The sequence below is a fragment of the Aquarana catesbeiana genome, linkage group LG06 (genome assembly GCF_042186555.1).
Source record: "Aquarana catesbeiana isolate 2022-GZ linkage group LG06, ASM4218655v1, whole genome shotgun sequence".
In the NCBI taxonomy this organism is placed as follows: domain Eukaryota; kingdom Metazoa; phylum Chordata; class Amphibia; order Anura; family Ranidae; genus Aquarana; species Aquarana catesbeiana.
In genome coordinates this window covers 69,081,003-69,104,430 of record NC_133329.1, presented here as the reverse complement: position 1 = coordinate 69,104,430, position 23,428 = coordinate 69,081,003, and the positions used below count along the sequence as shown (strand labels likewise).

Genomic DNA, 23,428 nt, shown 5'->3' with positions numbered 1-23,428 from the left:
TTTAATGTTTATTAATTGAGTATATTTTAAACGTGGTGTTTTCCCTTTCCATATAAACCCCATTAACATTGAGTGTAATCTTTTGAGATATGCAGATGGAAGTGTGATTGGGAGCATTTGCATTTTATATGTTATTTTTGGTAATAAGACCATTTTGAATATATTGATTCTTCCCACCCACGACAATTGTCCCTGTTGTATTCTATTTAATTCTGATTTTACCATGAAATTCGGCTGAAATAGCTTTTCTATAGATGTTGTAATTTTAACTCCTAGGTAATTTACCGTATATACTCGAGTATAAGTCGTTCCGAGTATAAGTCGAGGCCCTAATTTACCACAAAAAAATGGGAAAAACTTATTGACCCGAGTATAAGACGAGGGTGAGAAATGCACAGCTACTGTAAGTGGAAAAGAGAGTCAACAATGCCCATTTGCAGCCTCACTGTGCCCATTTGCAGCCATAGGTCCCCCAAAACTTCAAACTCGGTAGTTAAGGGTTCCTAGATGCCCCCTAGCTGCAGCCAAAATTTGGGGTCTCTGAACCCAAAGGGTCCCGAAATGACATTGCTGCAGATGGACACAATTGACTGAATTTGGGGCCCCGTATCTCGGGCCACTTAGTGCTAGGAACCCCAAATTTGGTGTGCAAACCCAGTGGAACTAGCATCATAAAATTTTCAAAGCTGGGGTTTCTAGCACCAAGTGGCCCCGAGATACAGGGCCCCAAAAATCAGTTCAGAAAATGTCAAGCACTTTTCTGCAGCAGAGAATGACATTTTCCGAACCGGTTTTGGGGCCCCGTATCTCAGAGCCACTTGGTGCTAGGAACCCTAGCTTTGGATATGTTATGGTACCAGTTCAACTGGGTTTGCACACCAAATTGGGGGTTCCTAGCACCAAGTGACCCTGAGATATGGGGCCACAAAATTTGGTTCAGAAAATGTCAAGCACTTTTCTGCAGCAGAGAATGACATTTTCCGAACTGGATTTGGGGCCCTGTATCTCAGGGCCACTTGGTGCTAGGAACCCCAGCTTTGGATATGTTGTGGTACCAGTTCCATTGGGTTTGCACACCAAATTTGGGGTTCCTAGCACCAAGTGGCCCTGAGATACGGGGCCCCAAAGTCGGTTCAGAAAATGAAATTTTTTGCTGCAGAAAAGTGCTTGACTTGAGTATAAGTCGAGGGGGGCACTTTCAGCACAAAAAAATGTGCTGAAAAATTCGACTTATACTCAAGTATATACGGTAATACTTCTTTCCCCCACTCAAAAGGAAAGTGTTTTTGGTATGCGGAATCTCTCATCTTATTGGGGTTTATGTCTAACACTTCAGATTTGGTGGTATTTACTTTAAAGTTGGACAACTTCCCATATTCTTTAAGGGTGGCCATGGCTTTCGGGAGGGAAATTCTTGGATGTGTTATATAGAGCAGAATATCATCCGCAAAGGCAGCGAGCTTGTACTCTGTTCCACCTATGTTTACTCCTCTAATGTCCGGATTCTGTCTAATACTGATAAGGAGGGGTTCTAGTGCTAGCAGAAAAAGAATTGGAGAAATTGGACACCCCTGTCTTGTTCCATTATACATATAAAAGGGCTCAGATAATGTCCCATTAATTTTAACTCTCGCTGATGGTTTTGTATACAACGCCCCTATCCAACTACAGATCTTTTCCCCATAACCCACTTCTTTGAGTGTCTCTGTCATGAAGTCCCACTCTACTCTGTCGAACGCTTTTTCCGCGTCTATTGACAGCAGTAGCCCTGGGACTCCACTCTTTTTAATTTCCTGGGTTATCAAAAGGGTTTTGATACTATTATCCCTTCCCTGTCTGCCTGGTATGAACCCAACTTGGTCAGGGTGGATGATCTTTTTAATTGTTTGCTTTATTCTACCCGCAATTATTTTTGCGAATAGTTTTGTGTCGCAGTTTAATAAGGATATGGGCCTAAAACTAGAACATAGTGTATCATCTTTTCCTTCCTTGTGTATAATCGCTATGTTAGCTGCTAGTGCATCTCTACTCATTTCCTCTTTCTCTCCTATCTCATTCATATAAGCGCATAGTTTTGGTACTAAGTAGTCTTGATATTTTTTGTAGTATAATGCTGTCAGCCCATCTGGACCTGGGCTCTTCCCTGTTGGCGTCTCCTTGATGGCCTTCCTTACTTCGGACTCTGTAATGGGGACCTCCAAGGATGTTCTCTCCTCTTTGGTTATTTTTGGTATTCCCGTTTCTTTTAGATTTTTAATTTTCTCTTGTTTTTGTTCTTTCTCTATGCTCGTATTCTTTTTGTTTATTGAATAAAATTCCCCATAAAATTCTTGAAAGGTCTTTGCTATGTCTACATCTTTGTATCTAATTTCACCTGATTTAGTCCTTATTTTATCAATGTATTTATTATTTTTCTTTTTACTTAATGCCCTTGCCAGGAGTCGATCAGGTCTGTTACCAGCGACATATCTTTCTTTTTTAACTAAATTATACTTCTTTCGGTTTTCTAGTTCTATTTGTTGTCTCAAGGCCTCTCTAGCTCCATATAGCTTTCCCAGAATCCCTCCTTCCCCCGTTTCCTTATGCTGCTGTTCTAGTTTTTTGACTTCCTCCTGAAGCACACGAAAATTCTTTGCCTGTCTTCTTTCTTTCTCCACTCCCGCCTTTATTATAATCCCTCTAATGTACGCCTTATGGGCCTCCCAGACGATTGATTCTGATGTTTCCTTTGAGGTATTTGTTTTGAAGTAAAATTCCAATTCTTCTTTTATTGATTTATCAATTTTCCTATCATGAAGGAGATCCTCGTTTAATCTCCAATTATTTAACAAGGGTTTTTGTATATTTTGTTTTATTAGTAGTGTCACTGGGGCGTGATCTGAAAAAGTTGTGGGTCCTATATTAATATTTTCTACCTCTTCTAAGTACCTATGATCTACAAAAAAATAATCAAGCCTTGAATACGTCGCATGTACGGGGGAGTAGTAGGTGTAGTCCCTTATCTTTTGATGATGCATCCTCCACACATCTACTAGCTGGCAGGAATGAAGTTTTCTCTTGAGATTGTTCAACCATACACCCCCAGTCCCCCGAACATGCGACGTCTTATCTCGACCCGGCTCAAGACACAAGTTAAAATCTCCTGCCACAATAACCCTCCCCCTCCTAAAACCCTCTAATTTTGATAACACTCCAATTGCATATTTTCCTGGATTTGTATTTGGGCAATATATATTGGCTAGAGTATATTCTTTCCCATTTAGTTTGCCCCTCAGAAACAAATATCGGCCCTCAGGGTCAATTATTCTCTCCTCTATCTGGAAGCGCATTTCCCTTGAAAAACCAATTGCCACCCCTTTTGCACCCCTTGTCGGGGAGTCGCTATATATCCAAAGCGGGTAGTCCTTAGAAATTATTTTTTGGTTTCTCCCCAGGTATAGATGCATCTCCTGGAGAAAGACCACCTCTGCTTTGTTGGATCTCAATTCGTCCATTATGTTCGCACATTTTATGGGCGAGTTGAGGCCCCTCACATTATATGTTACCAACTTTATTCCGGCCATTTATTCTGCATTTCTAGACCAATCAGCGGGAGATAATGAGGTTTGTACTGGTCTCGCCCCCCCTTACCCTCCCCCAGGGCTGGACTGGGACAAAAATGTGGCCCTGGACTTCATCCAGACCGGCCCAGGGCACAACACATCAGGGCACCTTACATCAGGCCACATCAGGGTACAGAGCCCAGCACATCAGGGCACAAGGCACATCAGGGCACAACACATCAGGGCACAAGGCACATCAGGGCACAGCACATCAGGGTACAGAGCCCAGTACATCAGCGTACAGTGCACAACATATCAGGGTACAGTGCCCAGTACATCAGCGTACAGGGCACAACATATCAGGGTACAGTGCCCAGCACATCAGCGTACAGGGCACAACATATCAGGGTACAGTGCCCAGCACATCAGCGTACAGGGCACAACATATCAGGGTACAGTGCCCAGTACATCAGCGTACAGGGCACAACATATCAGGGTACAGTGCACAGCACATCAGGGTACAGAGCCCAGCACATCAGCTAATAGGGCACAACACATCAGGGCACAGTACATCAGGGTATAGCACATCAGGACACAGCACATCAGGGCACAGAACATCAGAGCACACAACATTGAGGGCACATCAGGGCGCATCAGGGCACATAGCACATCAGGGCACGTGGCACATCAGGGCACGGGGCACATAGCACATCAGGGCACGTGGCACATCAGGGCACGGGGCACATAGCACATCAGGGCACATGGCACATCAGGGCACATCAGGGCACGGGGCACATCATGGCACATCAGGGCATGGGAAACATCAGGCCACATGGCACATCAGGGCACATTATGGCACATCAGGGCACGGGGCACATTAGGGCACATTATGGCACATCAGGGCACATGATGGGGCACATGGCACATTATGGTGCACATCGCACATCAGGGCATGGGGCACATCAGGCCACATGGTACATCAGGGCACATAGCACATCAGGGCACGGGGCACATGGCACATCAGGGCACATGATGGGGCACATTATGGGGCACATGGCACATCAGGCCACATGGCACATTAGGGCACGGGGCACATGGCACATCAGGGCACATTATGGCACATCAGGGCACATGATGGGGCACATCAGGGCACATTATGGGGCACATCAGGCTACATGGCACATTAGGGCACGTGGCACATCGGGGCACATCAGGGAATGGGGCACATCAGGGCTCAGGGCACATAGCACATCAGGGCACATGATGGGGCACATGGCACATTATGGTGCACATCGCACATCAGGGCATGGGGCACATCAGGCCACATGGTACATCAGGGCACATAGCACATCAGGGCACGGGGCACATGGCACATCAGGGCACATGATGGGGCACATTATGGGGCACATGGCACATCAGGCCACATGGCACATTAGGGCACAGGGCACATGGCACATCAGGGCACATGATGGGGCACATCAGGGCACATTATGGGGCACATCAGGCTACATGGCACATTAGGGCACGTGGCACATTGTGGGAACATCAGGGCATGGGGCACATCAGGGCTCAGGGCACATAGCACATCAGGGCACATGATGGGGCACATAGCACATCGGGGCACTTAGCACATCGGGGCACATGATGGGGCACATAGCACATCGGGGCACATGATGGGGCACATAGCACATCGGAGCACATGATGGGGCACATAGCACATTGGGGCACATGATGGGGCACATAGCACATCGGGGCACATGATGGGAAACATAGCACATCGGGGCACATGATGGGGCACATAGCACATCAGGGCACATAGCACATCAGGGCACATGATGGGAAACATAGCACATCGGGGCACATGATGGGAAACATAGCACATCGGGGCACATGATGGGGCACATAGCACATCGGGGCACATGATGGGGCACATGATGGGGTGATGGGGCACATGGCACATAGCGGGGCACATGATGGGGCACACAGCGGGGCACATAGCACATCATCAGGGCACATTGTGGGGTCTTACTAGCCAGCATGCAGAGTAGCGCAGGGAGCTTCTGTAGTAATAAGTTCTCTCTCGTGTCATCACGCTGTTCTCCGGCGGCCCCGCCCCCTCCTCTCTTCTTGTCTATACCAGATGATCCTACAAGCCAATTGGTATAGACGAGAAGAGAGGAGGGGGCGGGGCCGCCGAGGAACAGCGTGATGACACGAGAGAGAACTTATTACTACAGAAGCTCCCTGCGCTACTCTGCATGCTGGCTAATCTCGATCTACCCATCAGGCGCCAGCTGTTGGCGGTTGACGGGTAGATCGCCGCGCACCGCAGATGCGCCCGAAAGTGAAAGTGGCCCAGACTGCCCACCGGGAATCTCCCGGTAGTCCCGATGGCCAGTCCATCCCTGCCCTCCCCCTCCCTTTCCCCACTCCCCTACCACCCCTCCTCCCCCATCCCTCCCCCCTTTTGGGGCCAACTGGCCTCCCAGCGGCCCTAATAACTGTGACCCCACATTCTCCACCCGGCCCTATGGTTATCCCCCCGAGGGTTGAGCTCAGTGTGGCAATCTTTGAATCCCCCAGCCCTCTCCGGGATAGCCACCACTCCCCTACCGCCCCCCCCCCCCAGACTCTGGGCTCAAGGCCCATTGACCCCCCACATCCCTCCATCCCAGACACCTGTTTTTTCCGAAACCCCTGAACCAGATTAGCTACCTATCCCTTCTAGTTATTGTGCCTATTGTTTACATTCCTCTCTTATTGTATACTGGTTTCCAGTTTTGAAGGTCCTCAGCAATGTCCTGAGTTCCTATTCTCTCCCACCATCCTGGGATTTCTACTAGTGGAATATCCAGTCGGCGACAGAAATCTTGGGTCTCTTCTGTAAATCTTAACCTTGCTGAGCGCCCGTCCTTTCGCCCAATCAGGCACGCTGGGAAACCCCAGGAATATTGCACATCTCGAGCTCTAAGTTGCTCCAATAGGGGTCTGAGGACTCTTTTCCTTGTCCGTGTCTCCGTCGCTAGGTCTGGGTATACCTGTAGATTATATTCTCCATATTTCACTGTTTGATTATTTTTCAGACTCGCCCTGATTTTCTCTTTGTCTTGATAATTGTGAAATCTCACAATCACGTCCCGAGGAGCCTCTTTGCTAATCTCAGCTGGTTTCCTGATTCTGTGCACTCTATCCAATTTAATTCTCTTATTGTTTTCTGTTGGATTAATAAGGCCTCCCAAGATTTGATCCACCTTTTCCTGTAGATTTTCTCCCTCCCCCTGCGTCTTTGGAAGACCTCTGATCCTCAAATTTTTCCTTCTGCTTCGGTTTTCCTGATCTTCCAATCTATATCTCAAAATCCTTTGTTCATGTTGCATCTCCTCCATCTGGCTTTTCATGATCCTTATCTCTGTTCCTTCTGCTTCGGTTTTCCTGATCTTCCAATCTATATCTCAAAATCCTTTGTTCATGTTGCATCTCCTCCATCTGGCTTTTCATGATCCTTATCTCTGTTCCCTGTCTTTTGGCTAGTGTCTCAACTTCCTCCACTCTTCTTAATATATGTCCCATGTCTCCCCGTATTGCTTCTATTTCGCCCTTAATTGAGATTTCCAGTCTAGCGAACATCTCCGCCATTTCATTCTTTGTTGGCAATACCCTCTCCCATTGACTTTCCATTAGAGGTTCCTCTGCTATGGCTGGATTTGTAATGAGGTATTCTGCTTCTGCCATCTGTCTTCTTGTACTGATTTTAGGCGGACATTCAGGGGTTTTACTTTTTGTACCGGATACCTTTCCCGGGCTTGCGTTGGTATTTTCAAGGACCATATATTTCCTTATTGTGCCTGGACTGGTACTTGTTCTGGTGGGGATCCCTATTGGGTTTGTTGTGCCCCCCTTCCCCGTCTTTCCTCTCATTCTCTATTATCTTACACCTTTTGATTGACCCTTTCCTGAATTAACTCCCAGAAATCTTGTTTTTACAATAAAATCTTTTTATGCTGCACATGTACTGCCCTGGCGCTTCTTCCACTTTTTCCTGCTTCCTATATCTTAAACAATAGCACAAAGCTCAGATAAGTATATTGGAGTGAATAACAGCTGGAGGGGTAAGTGCTTTACATTAAATTCTGCTGGCGGAACTTTAACATGCATTATATGAGGCTAAGGTAAAGCACAGGTAAACTACCCACGGACAGCAAACTGTATAACTCACCCAGGATACTACTTAAAGGGACATTCTAAGGTGTATATATTCAAGAGATTAAAGCTTTCCATCCGGGGATACTGATATAGACCTGTATTAAGGTGATATAAATACAAAGGAGAGGAGGCCCTAAAATCGCTGTAAGAATAATTTTACTTTCTCTTTTTGGCTTCTTGGTATCTTCTCTGGGACTCGATTTCTATGGCTAAAATATACAAAGCGAAGGGACCAGCGTAAAGTCCTTGTGAGGGCATCGCCTGTATTGAACTCCCCGAATTCGCTATCTGGTATTAGGATGAGCCAATAGGGATCGAAATCACATGGAAGGGAGAGTGATAGGGGGACCTAACCCATAGGACCTTTTTACATGGTCCCACTTTTGCTAATCTGTTCATAATATTTTTCTGTCAAAGCTTTTTAATGCCTGTAAATACTGCTCACCAATTATGTGTTTAGGTCATTGTATAAAGAATTATATTACAGAATATATACTGAACATTTATATCCATGTGTGCCAATAAACTCCTCTGGTGTCTCACCCGTAAAAAAAAAGTGGCCATAATTTAATTCCACTAAACGAAGAAACAAAGGGTGATAGACAATGGCCAGAACAAGGTAGATGAAGGCTACATTCACACTGTTGCATGTTGGGAAATCATGCAAAGTCACATACTTTCCCGACATGCACAGAAACGTGCTGCCTTTAGCAGATGTTCAGCAGCGCAATTAATTCTTAATAACACCCCCACACATCTCCTAATGCGCGCACCACACGGCCTGATTTTACAAACAGTTTCAGGGACTTCTTTTGGTATGTTTCTCGCTTGTAGGGCAGCCCATTGAAATGAATGGGCTGCACTACACGTAATGCGTAGGAAACGCACTTCTGCTCCAACTTCCCTCTATGGTAAGTAGAAATTCCTTACTAGAAATAGTATGGCAAGCAACAGTGAAACTGTTCCAGAGACATGCAGGTCTGCTTGATCATGGAGACAAGGCGTGGAATGAGAACAACACCCTTGTCTGATGGGGGAGTCACATTGGACACAAGCAAATCCCAACCATGCATAAGATAGGCAGATATCATTCATGGCTATCTATCACAAGTCTTACTATCAAGCTTACTCCGGAAGGGTGTTTAAAGCAACTGTGATGTAGGTGGAGTGATTACAATGTAATCGACTAGATAGATGAAAGGAGAGAATTAAAGAAGGAAAGATGGAAGATGGAAAAAAGAAGAAAACGAAAGTAGGAAAGAAAAAGGAAGGAAGGAAAGAAAGAAAGAAAGAAAGAAAGAAAGAAAGAAAGAAAGAAAGAAAGAAAGAAAGAAAGAAAGAAAGAAAGAAAGAAAGAAAAAGGAAAGAAAGAAAGAAAGAAAGAAAGAAAGAAAGAAAGAAAGAAAGAAAGAAAGAAAGAAAGAAAGAAAGAAAGAAAGAAAGAAAGAAAGAGGAAAGAAAGAAAAAGGAATGAAGGAAGGAAAGAAAGAAAGAAAGAAAGAAAGAAAGAAAGAAAAAGGAAAGAAAGAAAAAGGAATGAAGGAAGGAAAGAAAAAAAGAAAGAAAAAGGAAAGAAAGAAAGAAAGAAAAAGGAAAGAAAGAAAAAGGAATGAAGGAAGGAAAGAAAGAAAGAAAGAAAGAAAAAGGAAAGGAAGGAAGGAAGGAAGGAAGGAAGGAAGGAAGGAAGGAAGGAAGGAAGGAAGGAAGGAAGGAAGGAAGGAAAGAGATAAGAAAGAAAGATAAGAAAGAAAGAAAGAAAGAAAGAAAGAAAGAAAGAAAGAAAGAAAGAAAGAAAGGATATGAAAGTTTAGGCTGGCAATACATTACACAACTTTCTTGTACAATTTTCCTTTAGATTTACTAAAACCATATAATATGAGGTCAGACATAAACACTTTCAATTTGTATGAAATCAGGCAGACCCTTACACTACATAGTTAAGGTAAATCTAAAGGAATTTGAACAAGAAAATTGTATAATATATGGCCAGGTTAAGTCCGTTGTTCAATATCTCCTATAATATAACAATGATGCTCCTCTCAGTGAATGAACAAAAGATTTGTGAAATCAAACTGACCTGTATAATAGAGAAGCAAAAGGAGGACGGCTGCCTGTCCATACCCCATGTTGTTCTGAGGGTTTCATACCATTTATTGGTTTTCTTTAAGTTGTTCAGATGTGTTTACTTTCGATATTATTTACTAGTCTTTTCGGTTAGAGATGTACAAAGGTGTCTGATGAATGTCACCTTTCCACAGAGTGACATACAGGTTGTATGTTGTATAATTTGTATATTCAGATGACATGGAATTCATTCTTCTGAAACCATCAGTCATAAAGCAGGTCAGGATAAAAAAACGGAAAGAGAAGCCTGTAGCTGAGGAGGAACGTAGTCAGCGAAGGGAGGACATGACAGGGTGTTAAGGCAAGCCAGCAAGGTAAGGGTTAAAGGTGTGGCATATAGTTTGTAATTAAGTGGTCATTATTGGTCAGAATTTGGTGCAAAGGGGGGGAGCTAGTAGCTAATAAAATAATGACAAAAGGGTGGGGCTGTAACAGTTCTTGAGAAACCTGTTAAGAGCATCCCTCCCTCCCGCCCTTAATCTCGGTTAGCATGGAATGGGTTATTTGGTTCAGGGTTGGATAAAGGGGTGCGGGGCATTTTAGGATCCTTGGCGGTGGTAGAATGTGGTGCATTCTGGGTAAGCGGTGGGGAACCATCAGGTATGGTATCCTCGAGTGGGAACAGTTCACTGGCTAGTGACCGTGTAGCTTAAGGACCCTGGGGTGGCTGAGGTCAGCTGAGTTTAAGGGCCCTTGCACACTGGGGCGGTTTGCAGGCGCTATTGCGCTAATAATAGCGCCTGCAAACCGCCCCGAAAGTGCCGCTGCATGTATTCCAGTGTGCAAGCCCCGAGGGCTTGCACACTGGAGCGATGCGCTGGCAGGACGGTAAAAAAAGTCCTGCCAGCAGCATTTTCGGAGCGGTGAAGGAGCGGTGTGTATACCGCTCCTTTACCGCTCCTGCCCATTGAAATCAATGGGACGGCGCGGCTATACCGCCGGCAATGCGCCTCTGCAGAGGCGCTTTGCGGAGGTATTTAACCCTTTCTCGGCCGCTAGCGGGGGGTAAAACCGCCCCGCTAGCGGCCGCATACCGACGGTAAAACGCCGCTAATAATAGCGGCGTTTTACCGCTGACGCCGCCCCCGCCCCAGTGTGCAAGGGCCCTAAGCCCTGAGTCTTCATAAATAGCGGCTGGGGTGGCAACTCAGTTAGATGTGCCTCGGACACAAATAAAGAGGGTAATGGATACATTGGTACCACCTTGGATCTTAAAATATATATATATACATTTCATTGGAAATAGTGAAGTTAGGTGGGTTATTACAGTGTGTTGTTAACAAAAGTTGTTTTATTAATAAAAGGCCATGTTTGGCCATTTAACCCACCTTAGGTGTTGTGTGTTTATTTTAAGTTATGGTAAAGGTAAGATTAAGGTACAAATAGGTAAATGGTCACTGCAGGGTAAGCTCTTAGCTACCCTTGTCAAGGTATAAGAAAAATATTTGTGTAGGTAGTATGTGGAAATTACTGACGCTTGTACCAGGACGTTCCAAGAATTTATGGAAATATAGTTTTCTATAAATATAGGAAAAATGATGGGTTGGAGACACCCAGCTACCTCATTAAGGTTATTGGACCTAGGACAAGTCCAAAGGATTAAAGGTACAAAGAAACAAGGGTGAGACCTGGCGCTTAGGATAATGAAATAAAGTCAGAATATACACATAAACAGATATTACATTGAGTGACGTGAAAAAGTATATTGGATCTCAGTGTTCAGAGAGGGAAATCTGAAATGGTAGATTGGGTCAAATCTGTGCACTGGGATTGGCTCTGTGTGAAATCAGGAGGCGGCAGCAGCTGAAGATACAAGCAGAGGCAAGGTTGTATATAGAGGGCACTCTGGATTTCAGTAAAGTCAGGATACCATTGTAAGGACTGAGCGGTGGTATGGATGGAAGCTCAGGGAGGAGTGGAAATGAGAGCTGTCTTCTCTTCAGTGTGGGCAGAGTAACAGGAAATGGAGTCAATCCAGGGCCATAACTGGGTTGCAGCATGCGCTTCATGTTTCTGTTGCCTAGCAATGTGTCGGATAGAGACCATAGCTCCCAACTGTCCCTGTTTTTGAGGGACTGTCCCTGATTTGGAACAATGCCCCTCTGTCCCTCTTTCCTCCTCATTTGTCCCTCATTTGGTCTGATCTGTATAGTTGTATATAAAATGCACTTTTTATCCATCAAAAAGTGTTTCCCAGCGCTAAACCTTTCATCTGATTTCTAAATTGCTGCATTTGTAAATTCCAAAAGCCAATATAAAGGAATAGTAGTGGTAAAAAAAACACTTGTGGGTTTAACAAATCTTGTCTTTGTTGTACAATTCTCCTTTAAGGGGGCGTGGCAAGGGGTGTGTCCTATACCTGCATACTTTTGCTGATAGGTGTCCCTCATTCCCATCTCAAAAAGTTGAGAAGTATGCAGAGACCCTTTATCAAGCTTGAAACCTCCCTTTACATTACAGTGTCCTTAGTACAATAAAGGGAACTATGCTGCATCTGAACATCACAAACAAAAAATGCCATTTCATTCATTTTCAATATTCTAAGCAAACTCCCCCATCCATCCGGGTGTCTCCAAGATTTATTTAGCTGAGAAACCATTTTCAACCCCCTCCCCAGCATTTCTGGCCATGGCCATCTTGAGTAAGGGCACATGATTACTTACTTCCAGGAGTCCATCTGCCCTTAGCTTGCGCATGCAGGAAGGAGGATGTGCTTAGCTGACAAAATCCTCCTCCACTCCAGAAGTCTCCTGAGAGGTATAGCGTCATTTGCCTAGGCATGAAAACCAGGAAGTAAATGAAGAAATGTAAAATAAAAAATAAAGTTTAAAACAAGTAAATATGATATACAGTCAGGTCCATAAATATTGGGACATTGACACAATTCTAATCTTTTTGGCTCTATACACAACTACAATGGATTTGAAATGAAATGAACAAGATGTGCTTTAACTGCAGACTTTCAGCTTTAATTTGAGGGTATTTACATCCAAATCAGGTGAACAGTGTAGGAATTACAACAGTTTGTATATGTGCCTCCCAATTTTTAAGGGACCAAAAGTAATGGGACAATTGGCTGCTCAGCTGTTCCATGGTCAGGTGTGTTATTCCCTCATTATCCCATTTCCAAGGAGCAGATAAAAAGTCCAGAGTTCATTTCAAGTGTGCTATTTGCATTTGGAATCTGTTGCTGTCAACTCTCAATATGAGATCCAAAGAGCTGTCACTATCAGTGAAGCAAGCCATCATTAGGCTGAAAAAACAAAACAAACCCATCAGAGAGATAGCAAAAACATTAGGTGTGGCCAAATCAACTGTTTGGAACATCCTTAAAAAGAAAGAACGCACCGGTGAGCTCAGCAACACCAAAAGACCTGGAAGACCACGGAAAACAACTGTGGTGGATGATCGAAGAATTCTTTCCCTGGTGAAGAAAACGCCCTTCACAACAGTTGGCCAGATCAAGAACACTCTTCAGGAGGTAGGTGTATGTGTGTCAAAGTCAACAATCAAGAGAAGACTTCACCAGAGTGAATACAGAGGGTTCACCACAAGATGTAAACCATTGGTGAGCCTCTAAAACAGGAAGGCCAGATTAGAGTTTGCCAAACAACATCTAAAAAAGCTTTCATGGTTCTGGAACAACATCCTATGGACAGATGAGACCAAGATCAACTTGTACCAGAGTGATGGGAAGAGAAGAGTATGGAGAAGGAAAGGAACTGCTCATGATCCAAAGCATACCACCTCATCAGTGAAGCATGGTGGTGGTAGTGTCGTGGCGTGGGCATGTATGGCTGCCAATGGAACTGGTTCTCTTGTATTTATTGATGATGTGACTGCTGACAAAAGCAGCAGGATGAGTTTTGAAGTGCTTCGGGCAATATTGTCTGCTCATATTCAGCAAAATGCTTCAGAACTCATTGGATGGCGCTTCACAGTACAGATGGACAATAACCCGAAGCATACTGCAAAAGCAACCAAAGAGTTTTTTAAGGGAAAGAAGTGGACTGTTATGCAATGGCCAAGTAAATCACCTGACCTGAATCCGATTGAGCATGCATTTCACTTGCTGAAGACAAAACTGAAGACAGTTGCAGTAGAGGCCTGGCAGAGCATCACCAGGGATGAAACCCAGCATCTGGTGATGTCTATGCGTTCCAGTCTTCAGGCTGTAATTGACTGCAAAGCATTGACTGCAAAGTATTAAAAAGTGAGAGATTGATGGATGATTGTTAATCTGTCCCATTACTTTTGGTCCCTTAAAAAGTGGGAGGCACATATACAAACTGTTGTAATTCCTACACCGTTCACCTGATTTGGATGTAAATACCCTCAAATTAAAGCTGAAAGTCTGCAGTTAAAGCACATCTTGTTTGTTTCATTTCAAATCCATTGTGGTGGTGTATAGAGCCAAAAAGATTAGAATTGTGTCGATGTCCCAATATTTATGGACCTGACTGTACCTTCCTATCTGATTACTAATGCTAGCAGCATAAGGATTGAAAATAGCTGATGTTGATGGAGAGTGAACATCCACTTTAACATGCTGTAGTTGGTTATAGAAATAAATGCTTACTTTTCCAGATGGTCATATAATTGTCCTCCTCTCTCCATTCTGAAGGTGAGAGGATATAGCCAGCATTGGATACACAGCCCCAGAAACTCAGAACTGAGCACATGGCTTTGTTCCCTACCCACGCATGCACAGTCTGCTTTTATTTCATTCTCTTTTTCAAAATGCTGAGCTGGGAGAGGGAGCAGACTATGCATGCGTGATTCAGGAACAAAGCCAAGTGCTCGCTCCTGGATCTGCAACATATCTGAATTTTTCTGCACAGCTTTTGACATGAACACACGTAAACTATGCAGAAAAACTCTATGCAAATGAGAAAAAAATTCTTCTCACCAGTCATGATAGCAACACCCTGCGATAAAACAATCTGCCTGCAGTCCTGCTGACCTACTTATACCATATAACATATACCCTGATGCTGCCCAAATATAAACAAAGGGGAGGGTCGATGATAGCAGTTACCTATTACGGTCAATGACATCGCCCACCCTTTTGTTTACACTTGGATGACATCGGGGCGATGTTATATGTTATATATATTTTTATGTTATATATTTTTAATTTAATTTAATTTAATATGTATATTTTTTACATTTTTGTTTAGGTAACACTATCAATTATATACTTTTTATCCATAGAATCAGGCAATTCGGTTCTGCCGCTTATGATTCACAACGAGGCTTGGTTGCCTGTCATGTATTTATAGCGATGAGTCAGCGTGTCGCCCGTTCCCCATGACTAAGTCAATCTTTGACGAAACGTACGTCGGGAGGCAGACGTGCTGACGTCATCGAGGTGTAGAGCATGTATGTGGACAGGTGTTTGCGAGCCGGCCGGCATTCCCTTATGAGCTTTTGATCTTCTGCTTTGTTGTAAGTGCACAATTTTTATCTACAATAAATCGTTGTTTTACGGATTCGCACTATGGTGAGTTTCTTTTTATCCTTCTGTAACCCGGATCGCTGGTCCATCTATTGAGCCATGATCTACTGGTATATCCTCACCCTAATCAAGTGATTTACTGCTGGTGCAGATCTGATGTCCGGATATCGATCTAAGATTACAGGCCTGTTGTTGCTTGCCCTCTGGTAAGCGCGCATTTTGTACGGTGGAGGTTCACTATTACTGGTGTTTTTCATTTTGCACAAAAAGGATCGTTTTATCACTATTCACTTCACTGGACTGTATATACCCATTTATATTCTTCACTGGACTGATTTTTATGTTGTCCTCTTGCATTTGGGGATTTATCACTATATTCCTGATTTGCCAAGATTGTTATATCATGTTTACTTGGGTATTTATATCAACTTTATAGCGCAGCTTCCTATTTCTTTTATCTATGGTGTTTGTATATATCTTGCAAAATTAAGCTGCAGCCTAGTGTTTCTATTTGTTTATTTTTAGTTTCAGCGCGGTATTTATTTTTTGTTTTTTCAAATGTTATATGCGGCCAAAGAAGTGGTGAGTGATGGTTGACAGGACTGTGGGTGGCTTGCTCTGGAGACCCCCTTATGTTAACCACTTGCCGACCGGGCTATAGCAGGATCGCAGCTACAGCGCGGTCGTCCAGTTCTGGGTGGCATCATATGATGGCCTTCTGTGATCGTGCCTGACACGTGCCTGCTGTGGGGCATGAGTGGCTCCTCCGGACCCTGCCGAACACAGATTGAGGTACAGAGCCAATCAGCGGCTCTTTACCATGTGATCAGCTGTGTCTAATCACAGCTGATCACAATGTCAACAGAAGCCGGTTACCAGCTGTCTTCACCACTCCTTCTCACACTGTCATCTGGTGGAGGAGAGGAGAAAAGAGCCGATAATCAGCTTCTGCAAAATTGTGCCCACCACCTCTGCCAATTAGTGCCCACTACTGCCGCCAATTAGTGATCAATACTGCTGCCAATCAGTGCCCACCTATGTCTCCTCATCAATGTCACCTATCAGTGCTGCCTATCAATGTCCATCAGTGTCGCCTACCAGTGCCCATCAGTGTCGCCTACCAGTGCCCATCAGTGTCGCCTACCAGTGCCCATCAGTGGCGCCTACCAATGCCCATCAGTGTCGCCTACCAGTGTTGCCTACCAGTGCCCATCAGTGTCGCCTACCAGTGCCCATCAGTGGCGCCTATCAATATCCATCAGTGTCGCCTACCAGCGCCCATAAGTGTTGCCTACCAGTGCCCATCAGTGTCACCTACCAGTGCTCATCAGTGGCGCCTACCAGTGCCCATCAGTGTCACCTGCCAGTGCTCATCAGTGGCGCCTACCAGTGGCTATCAGTGTCGCCTACCAGTGCCCATCAGTGTCACCTACCAGTGCTCATCAGTGGCGCCTACCAGTGCCCATCAGTGTCACCTGCCAGTGCTCATCGGTGGCGCCTACCAGTGGCTATCAGTGTCGCCTACCAGTGTTGCCTACCAGTGCCCATCAGTGTCGCCTACCAGTGCCCATCAGTGGCGCCTACCAGTGTCCATCAGTGTCGCCTACCAGTGCCCATCAGTATCGCCTACCAGTGCCCATCAGTGTCGCCTACCAGTGCCCATCAGTGGCGCCTACCAGTGTCCATCAGTATTGCCTACCAGTGCCCATGAGTGGCGCCTACCAGTGTCCATCAGTGTCGCCTACCAGTGCCCATCAGTGGCGCCTACCAGTGTCCATCAGCATTGCCTACCAGTGCCCATGAGTGGTGCCTACCAGTGCCCATCAGTGTCGCCTACCAGTGCCCATCAGTGGCGCCTACCAGTGTCCATCAGTGTCGCCTACCAGTGCCCATCAGTATCGCCTACCAGTGCCCATCAGTGTCGCCTACCAGTGCCCATCAGTGGCGCCTACCAGTGTCCATCAGTTTCACCTACTAGTGCCCATCAGTGTCGCCTATCATTACCACCTATCAGTGCCTCTTCATCAGTGCCCATCAGTGAGGGAGAAAAATTACTTATAGAAATTGTAATCCCCGCACTATATAATATATTTTTCTGTGATTGGGTTGCCTAATTGACTGCCGCTGTGGCATAAGGTGTAAGCCCCTTTAAAATCATGTTACAACACGTGTACCCAGCGCTGTCTCAACATCAATAATGTCATACAAAAATCCCAATGAATTAACACAAATACAAAGGGCCCATTAATTTTCAGTGCCCAAAAAAAGTATTTTATATTAATGGGCAGTCCTTGTGCAGATGCTATTCATATGCGGTGCTGGGCTTCCCTCCTTATGTGCCCACACTCATCAGATAATGGTGGACTCTGCCCCTGAAAAGAAGATACTCATCAGATGGTCTTCCCAATGGATGGTCCACTTATCCTTGTAGTTCTCCAGCAGGTAAGGATAGATCCTTGTGTATGTTATGGGAATTATAACCAGGAATAATCCATAGTATAATACTGTTTTCTTTATTACGTTAAAATCGCATTGACAGCTAAATGAAAACTTACACAACACTCCTCTTGTATGTAAGCATATAGTAACGTCTTCTTGGAATTCAAAGAGCCGCTGAATGTTTCCAAGGAAATGTTTATTATATTGCAGCTTACCAATCCTTAGATGTGGTGGCTGCATTTCTTTTCTTTTTTTAGGCTTTCTATCTTTTTTATTTCCTCCTTGTGATAATGCTAGTAAGTCTGTTGTTTTTCAACAGAAAAAGATCTCTTGCAAATGTAGCAGTAAGAGAAAAAACATTTACCACTGACGGTGGTGCTTACAATGATCTGCTTTATTTATTTTTGTAAAACATTTATTCCAAAAAAGGAACAAAACAGTTGCTGTAACTGCTTAAAAAGTATTAGCTGGAATTTGGCTGCAATTTGTTAGTGTATCAAAATCTGCTCTTGTAGTGCCCCCCACTCTGGATGAAGGAGAAACAAGGACACCTTTGGACAGCAGACTGACAATGCTGCTATACAGAGGTGTCTTTGTTTCTCCTTCACCCAGAGTGGGGGACACTACAAGGGGGGTGTTACTGGCTGGATCATCAGGTGAAAACAGAACAAAACCTAAAAAAGAAAATGAATGCAGCCATCACATCGAATGATTGGTAAGCTGCAATATGTTCAATTTTATTTTTTGAGGTTAATACTGTCCTAAGTGGGAGGCCAACTTTTTTTTTGTACCTCTGTGTTAATATTCATATTAGAGGTTTAGGGTCTGGCATGGATATTAAGGGGAACACCACATGTTTTTTTTTTTATTTTTGCTGCATGGTTACCCTTCATGTTTATATCAGACCCTAATCCTTGATGAAGGTCTGATGTGGATATTAAAGTGTAACTAAACTCACAACAGTAAAATCAGTCTGTATATGCAGTAAAGCATGCTTGTTATACTCACTGTGGAATCTAAGGGGTTAATCCTCTGCATTGAGTAAAAAGGCTGTTTGATCCTGTCACCTCTGATCCTCCCCTTCTTCCACTGTCACCAATCCATCTCCTGATAGTTCAGAGCCTTGGGGACACTCTGCACATGCTCAGTTTGGTGTGTATTGCTATAGAGGTTTTTTGTTTTGGGAGGGTGCATGTGACCAACACAGGACCAATCCAGACAGAGGGTCAGGGGTCCTGCAGCCTCATAGGAAAGTCAGAGGAGAATGAAAACTCCTCCTACAAGCTTTAACCAGACACTGACAGAAGTCACAAGACTGCTCTATACTGCTGATGAGAAAAGGTATTTAGCAGTTTATATTTACTAAAATAAGTGCATTTCCATGTTCTGTGTACTGTGGGAGACCAGATATAGTGAATGCCGGGAACTGGGCTTAGTAACACTTTAACCACTTCTGGACCGCCCACCGCATATATACTGCAACAGGGCCGCCTGCCTGCGCAAAATCACATACCTGTACGTGATTTTGTGCACAAGGTCTGGGGCGCGCACCGCCAGCGACCCGCTTCTGCTGTGATTGGACACAGCCAAGACCCAGTGATCATTCACAGGAGAGGCAGAATGGCGGTCTATGTAAATAATGCAGACCGCTGTTCTGTCAGAGAAGAAAATGGAGATCTTGTGTTTCTGCTAAGCAGAAACACAGATCTCTTTTCTCCTTCAGTCACAGCATTCCCCACACAGTTAAAAGTCACTCCCTAGGAGCACATTTACCCCCTTGATTGCCCCTGATGTTAACCCCTTCCCTGCCAGTGTCATTTATACAGTGACAGTGCATACTTTTTTTAGCACTGATCACTGCATTGGTGTCACTGGTCCCCAAAAAGTGTCACTTAGTGTCAGATTTGTCCGCCACAATGTCGCAGTCCTTCTAAAAATCGCTGATCGCCGCCATGACTAGTAAAAATAATCTAAAAAAATTAAAATCCATAAATCTATTCCATAGTTTGTGGACACTAGAACTTTTGCATAAGCCAATCAATATACACTTATTAGGAGTTTTTTTTTTTTACCAAAAACATGTAGCAGAATACACATTGACCTAAATTTTTGAAGAAATTAGATTTTTTACATTTTTTAATTGGATGTGTTTTATAGCAGAAAGTAAAAAATATTGTTTTTTTTTTCCTTTTTTTCAAAATTGTTGGTCTTTTTTTGTTTATAAAGCAAAACATAAAAACTGCAGAGGTGATCAATTACCACCAAAAGAAAGCTCTATTTATGGGGAAAAGGGACATCAATTTTGTTTGGGTACAAGGTCGCACAACCGCGCAATTGTCAAAGTAACGCAGTGCCGTATCGCAAAAAATGGCCTGGTCAGGAAGTGGGTAAAACCTTCCAGGACTAAAGTGGTTAAGGAGGAACCCCAGATTTTTTTTTTAGCTTTTTTCTGTGGGGTTCCCCTTTAAATTTATTTCAAACCCTAACCTTGGATGAGGGCCTGGTATGGATATTAAAGGGAACCCCACATAGTTCTTTCAACCCACAAAAGGGAAGAAAAAGTGATGACACGTGATGTAGTGTGAAAATGCACATAAAATTCACACATGTAAACTGATGTCAAAGTGCATAGGAACCCACTGAAATGTGTATACATGGCACTCTCTGATTGGATGAGGTGGGGATTGTAATGTCAGCTCCCTCCTCTGCAGCTATCACTGTAGTAGCCAGGACTATACAGTGATTTACAGCATCCCAGCATGATCAGAAATAAATAATGTATAAAAAATATAAATAAGGTAGTAGTGCGCTGCCACCTACTGATAGAAATAAATAGTGTTCAGCTGCTGCAATCACTAAATGTGTTCCCACATCCACAGTAAATCAATATGAAAAAGTTTGATTGCTCTGCAAGGTAAAGTATTGCTGGAACGTGACAATAAATAACTAAAAATGTAGACATTTCATATATACAGCTGTGCTCATAAGTGTACATACCCTGGCAGAATTTATGATTTCTTCTTGTCCATTTTTCAGACAATATGAATGATAACACAAAAACGTTTCTTTCACTCATGGTTAGTGTTTGGCTGAAGCCATTTATTATCAATCAACTGTGTTTACTCTTTTTGAATCATAATGGCAACAGAAACTACCTAAATGACCCTGATCAAAAGTTTACATACCCCAGTTCTTAATACCATGTATTTCCCCCTTTAACATCAATGACAGCTTGAAGTCTTTTGTGGTATTTGTGGATGAGGCTCTTTATCTTCTCAGATGGTAAAGCTGCCCATTCCTCTTGGCAAAAAGCCTCCAGTTCCTGTAAATTCTTGGGCTGTCTTGCATGAACGGCACGTTTGAGATCTCCCCAGAGTGGCTCAATGATATTGAGGTCAGGAGACTGAGATGACCACTCCAGAACCTTCACTATATTCTTCTGTAGCCAATGACAGGTCGACTTGGCCTTGTGTTTTGGATCATTGTCATGTTGGAATGTCCAAGTCCCATGCACAGCTTCCTGGCTGATGAATGCAGGTAGGTAGTGTTGTGGTTGGGATTTGAACCAGTGACCCTTTTTACTGCTAGGCGAAAGTGCTATCCACTACACCACTGTGCCGCCCAGGAGCTTACACTCTAAGGTCCCTAACTCACATTCATACATACACATACTACCCTGTTTCCTCGAAAATAAGACCTAGCGTGATTGTCGGTGATGGCTGCAATATAAGCCCTACCCCCCAAATAAGCCCTGGTTAAAGTCCTTGTAGGTCTTATTTTCAGGGTAGGGCTTATTTTCGGGGAAACAGGGTAGGGCTTATTTGGGGGGGTAGGGCCTATATTGCAGCCATCACCGACGATCACGCTAGGTCTTATTTTCGGGGAAACAGGGTAGGGCCAATTTAGACAGGATCCAATTAACCTACCAGCATGTCTTTTGGAGTGTGGGAGGAAACCGGAGTACCCGGAGGAAACCCACGCAGGCACAGGGAGAACATGCAAACTCCTTTTACATCATTACCCCCAGAATCACCCTCCTTTTACACCATTACACCCAGCATCAACCCTTACCTCAATAACCTCAGTGATTTTTACTACCTCCAGTTGCAGGGACACTGGCCCCTCAGGTAGTTTTGGCACAAGTGTAGTTTGGGGAGCTTCTCTTCTTCCCCCTAGGGGTGCTGGTATCAGGTGCTCAGAATGTTTGTAAATATACTGGCATATATGGCGGATGGATAGTCGGGGGGGAATGACTGAATGACCGACCAACCGGGGGGGGGGGTGGGTGTGGTGGTTTGTTTGCCACCCCCCCTCAAAATATGGACTGGCCGCCACTGTGCCAGCTACTGACTTTTCATTTTTTGTGGGTGGGGGCTCCTCTTTAAAGAAATACATCAGCCATAAAATAAAGTCCTATGAAAAGGGCTAATGCGGGGAATTTATGCATTTTTTGCAGACTGTTTTTGGAACCTTCAGGTCACATAACGGCAGAACACTCCCTACAAATCTGCTAATATCTCCCCCTCCCTTTGTGTGAGGGTGGGGCACCTACCTCCGTCTTTTTGATTCTCTTATATGTTGCAAGGAATGTAAACAAATAAAACTTACCTGTGTGTTGCAGGAAAAGCAGCCATAAGAATCCCAGAGGAGACATTTCTTTTCCTAGGAGGGTGGAGATTTTCTTCTCATTGTCACGCCTTTCGTCTCTTTATCCTTAGCTGAATCAGCTATTCGTGCTATTTTCCAAAATTAGAAATGTAAATCTATATTTAAACACAAGTAAAAACAGCTTGTAAAAAATAAGTTTTTGCTATCCGGACAGAAGGAAGAAACTAGTTTCTTTCACTTTTGTTTTCTTTCTCCTCCTTCACCCAGCTCTACTGCACTGAGTTTAGAGCCAATGACATTCCTGGCATAGACAGGATAGAGAATAGACAGGATAGAGAATAGACGGGATAGAGAATAGACGGGATAGAGAATAGACGGGATAGAGAATAGACGGGATAGAGAATAGACGGGATAGAGAATAGACAGGATAGAGAGACATACTACTGAATCCCATCCATTCCATACTAAACACATACTTATCAATATGTAATATTCATTACAATTACAAATCAATGACTGAGAATCACATGTCTTTATTTAAAATATTCATATAAAAAGCAGACCATCATTATTTTGGCATATTTTTGGTTATTAAAACGGCAAAAAATATTCTACCCTAATTATATCTACAAAAATATATATCTATAAAGGTGCTGCTACTTCTATAAGCCTGAATACACGACTTGCAAACACGCACTATATTACCAAAAGTATTGGGACGCCTGCCTTTACATGAACTTTTTTTTTTTTTTCTCTCCAAAACACAGTTTATTTGTAAGTACAACATATAAGCATGGTTAGGGTGACCACATTTCCAAATTGCCATTCAGGGACACCCCCCCCCGCACCCGCCCAAAAAAGATGTTTTTTTGACACTTTTTTTGCCAATTGTTGGGGAAAAAAAGCAAACAGTGGTAACCAGTTTAGACAGGTGGTATGCAATGTGCACCTGCTTTAACTAAGTCACTTAGTGACAATGGCGTACTTTGTACATCACTTACTCCACAGAACAGAGGGGGATACGGAGGAAGAACGGAGGGGGACAGCAGTAGAA

General features: G+C 43.9%; 1 protein-coding gene across 3 annotated transcripts in view; it reads right to left on the bottom strand.

The window, feature by feature from the left end:
• Positions 1–22,683, bottom strand: part of LOC141148589 (natural cytotoxicity triggering receptor 3 ligand 1-like) — a 57,550-nt gene extending 34,867 nt beyond the window's left edge. The window contains exons 1-2 of one of the 3 annotated variants that reach the window (XM_073636180.1): positions 22,375–22,683; positions 12,533–12,642 (exon numbers count right to left, since the gene is read on the bottom strand). In XM_073636180.1, coding sequence (XP_073492281.1) covers positions 12,533–12,642; positions 22,375–22,400 — 136 coding nt within the window. In that variant the 5' untranslated portion in view covers positions 22,401–22,683. Of the gene's footprint in view, positions 1–9,822; positions 9,903–12,532; positions 12,643–22,374 lie in introns of those variants that run through there. The other 2 variants (XM_073636183.1, XM_073636182.1) reach the window with 2 other exon arrangements.
• Positions 22,684–23,428: the final 745 nt, after the last annotated feature.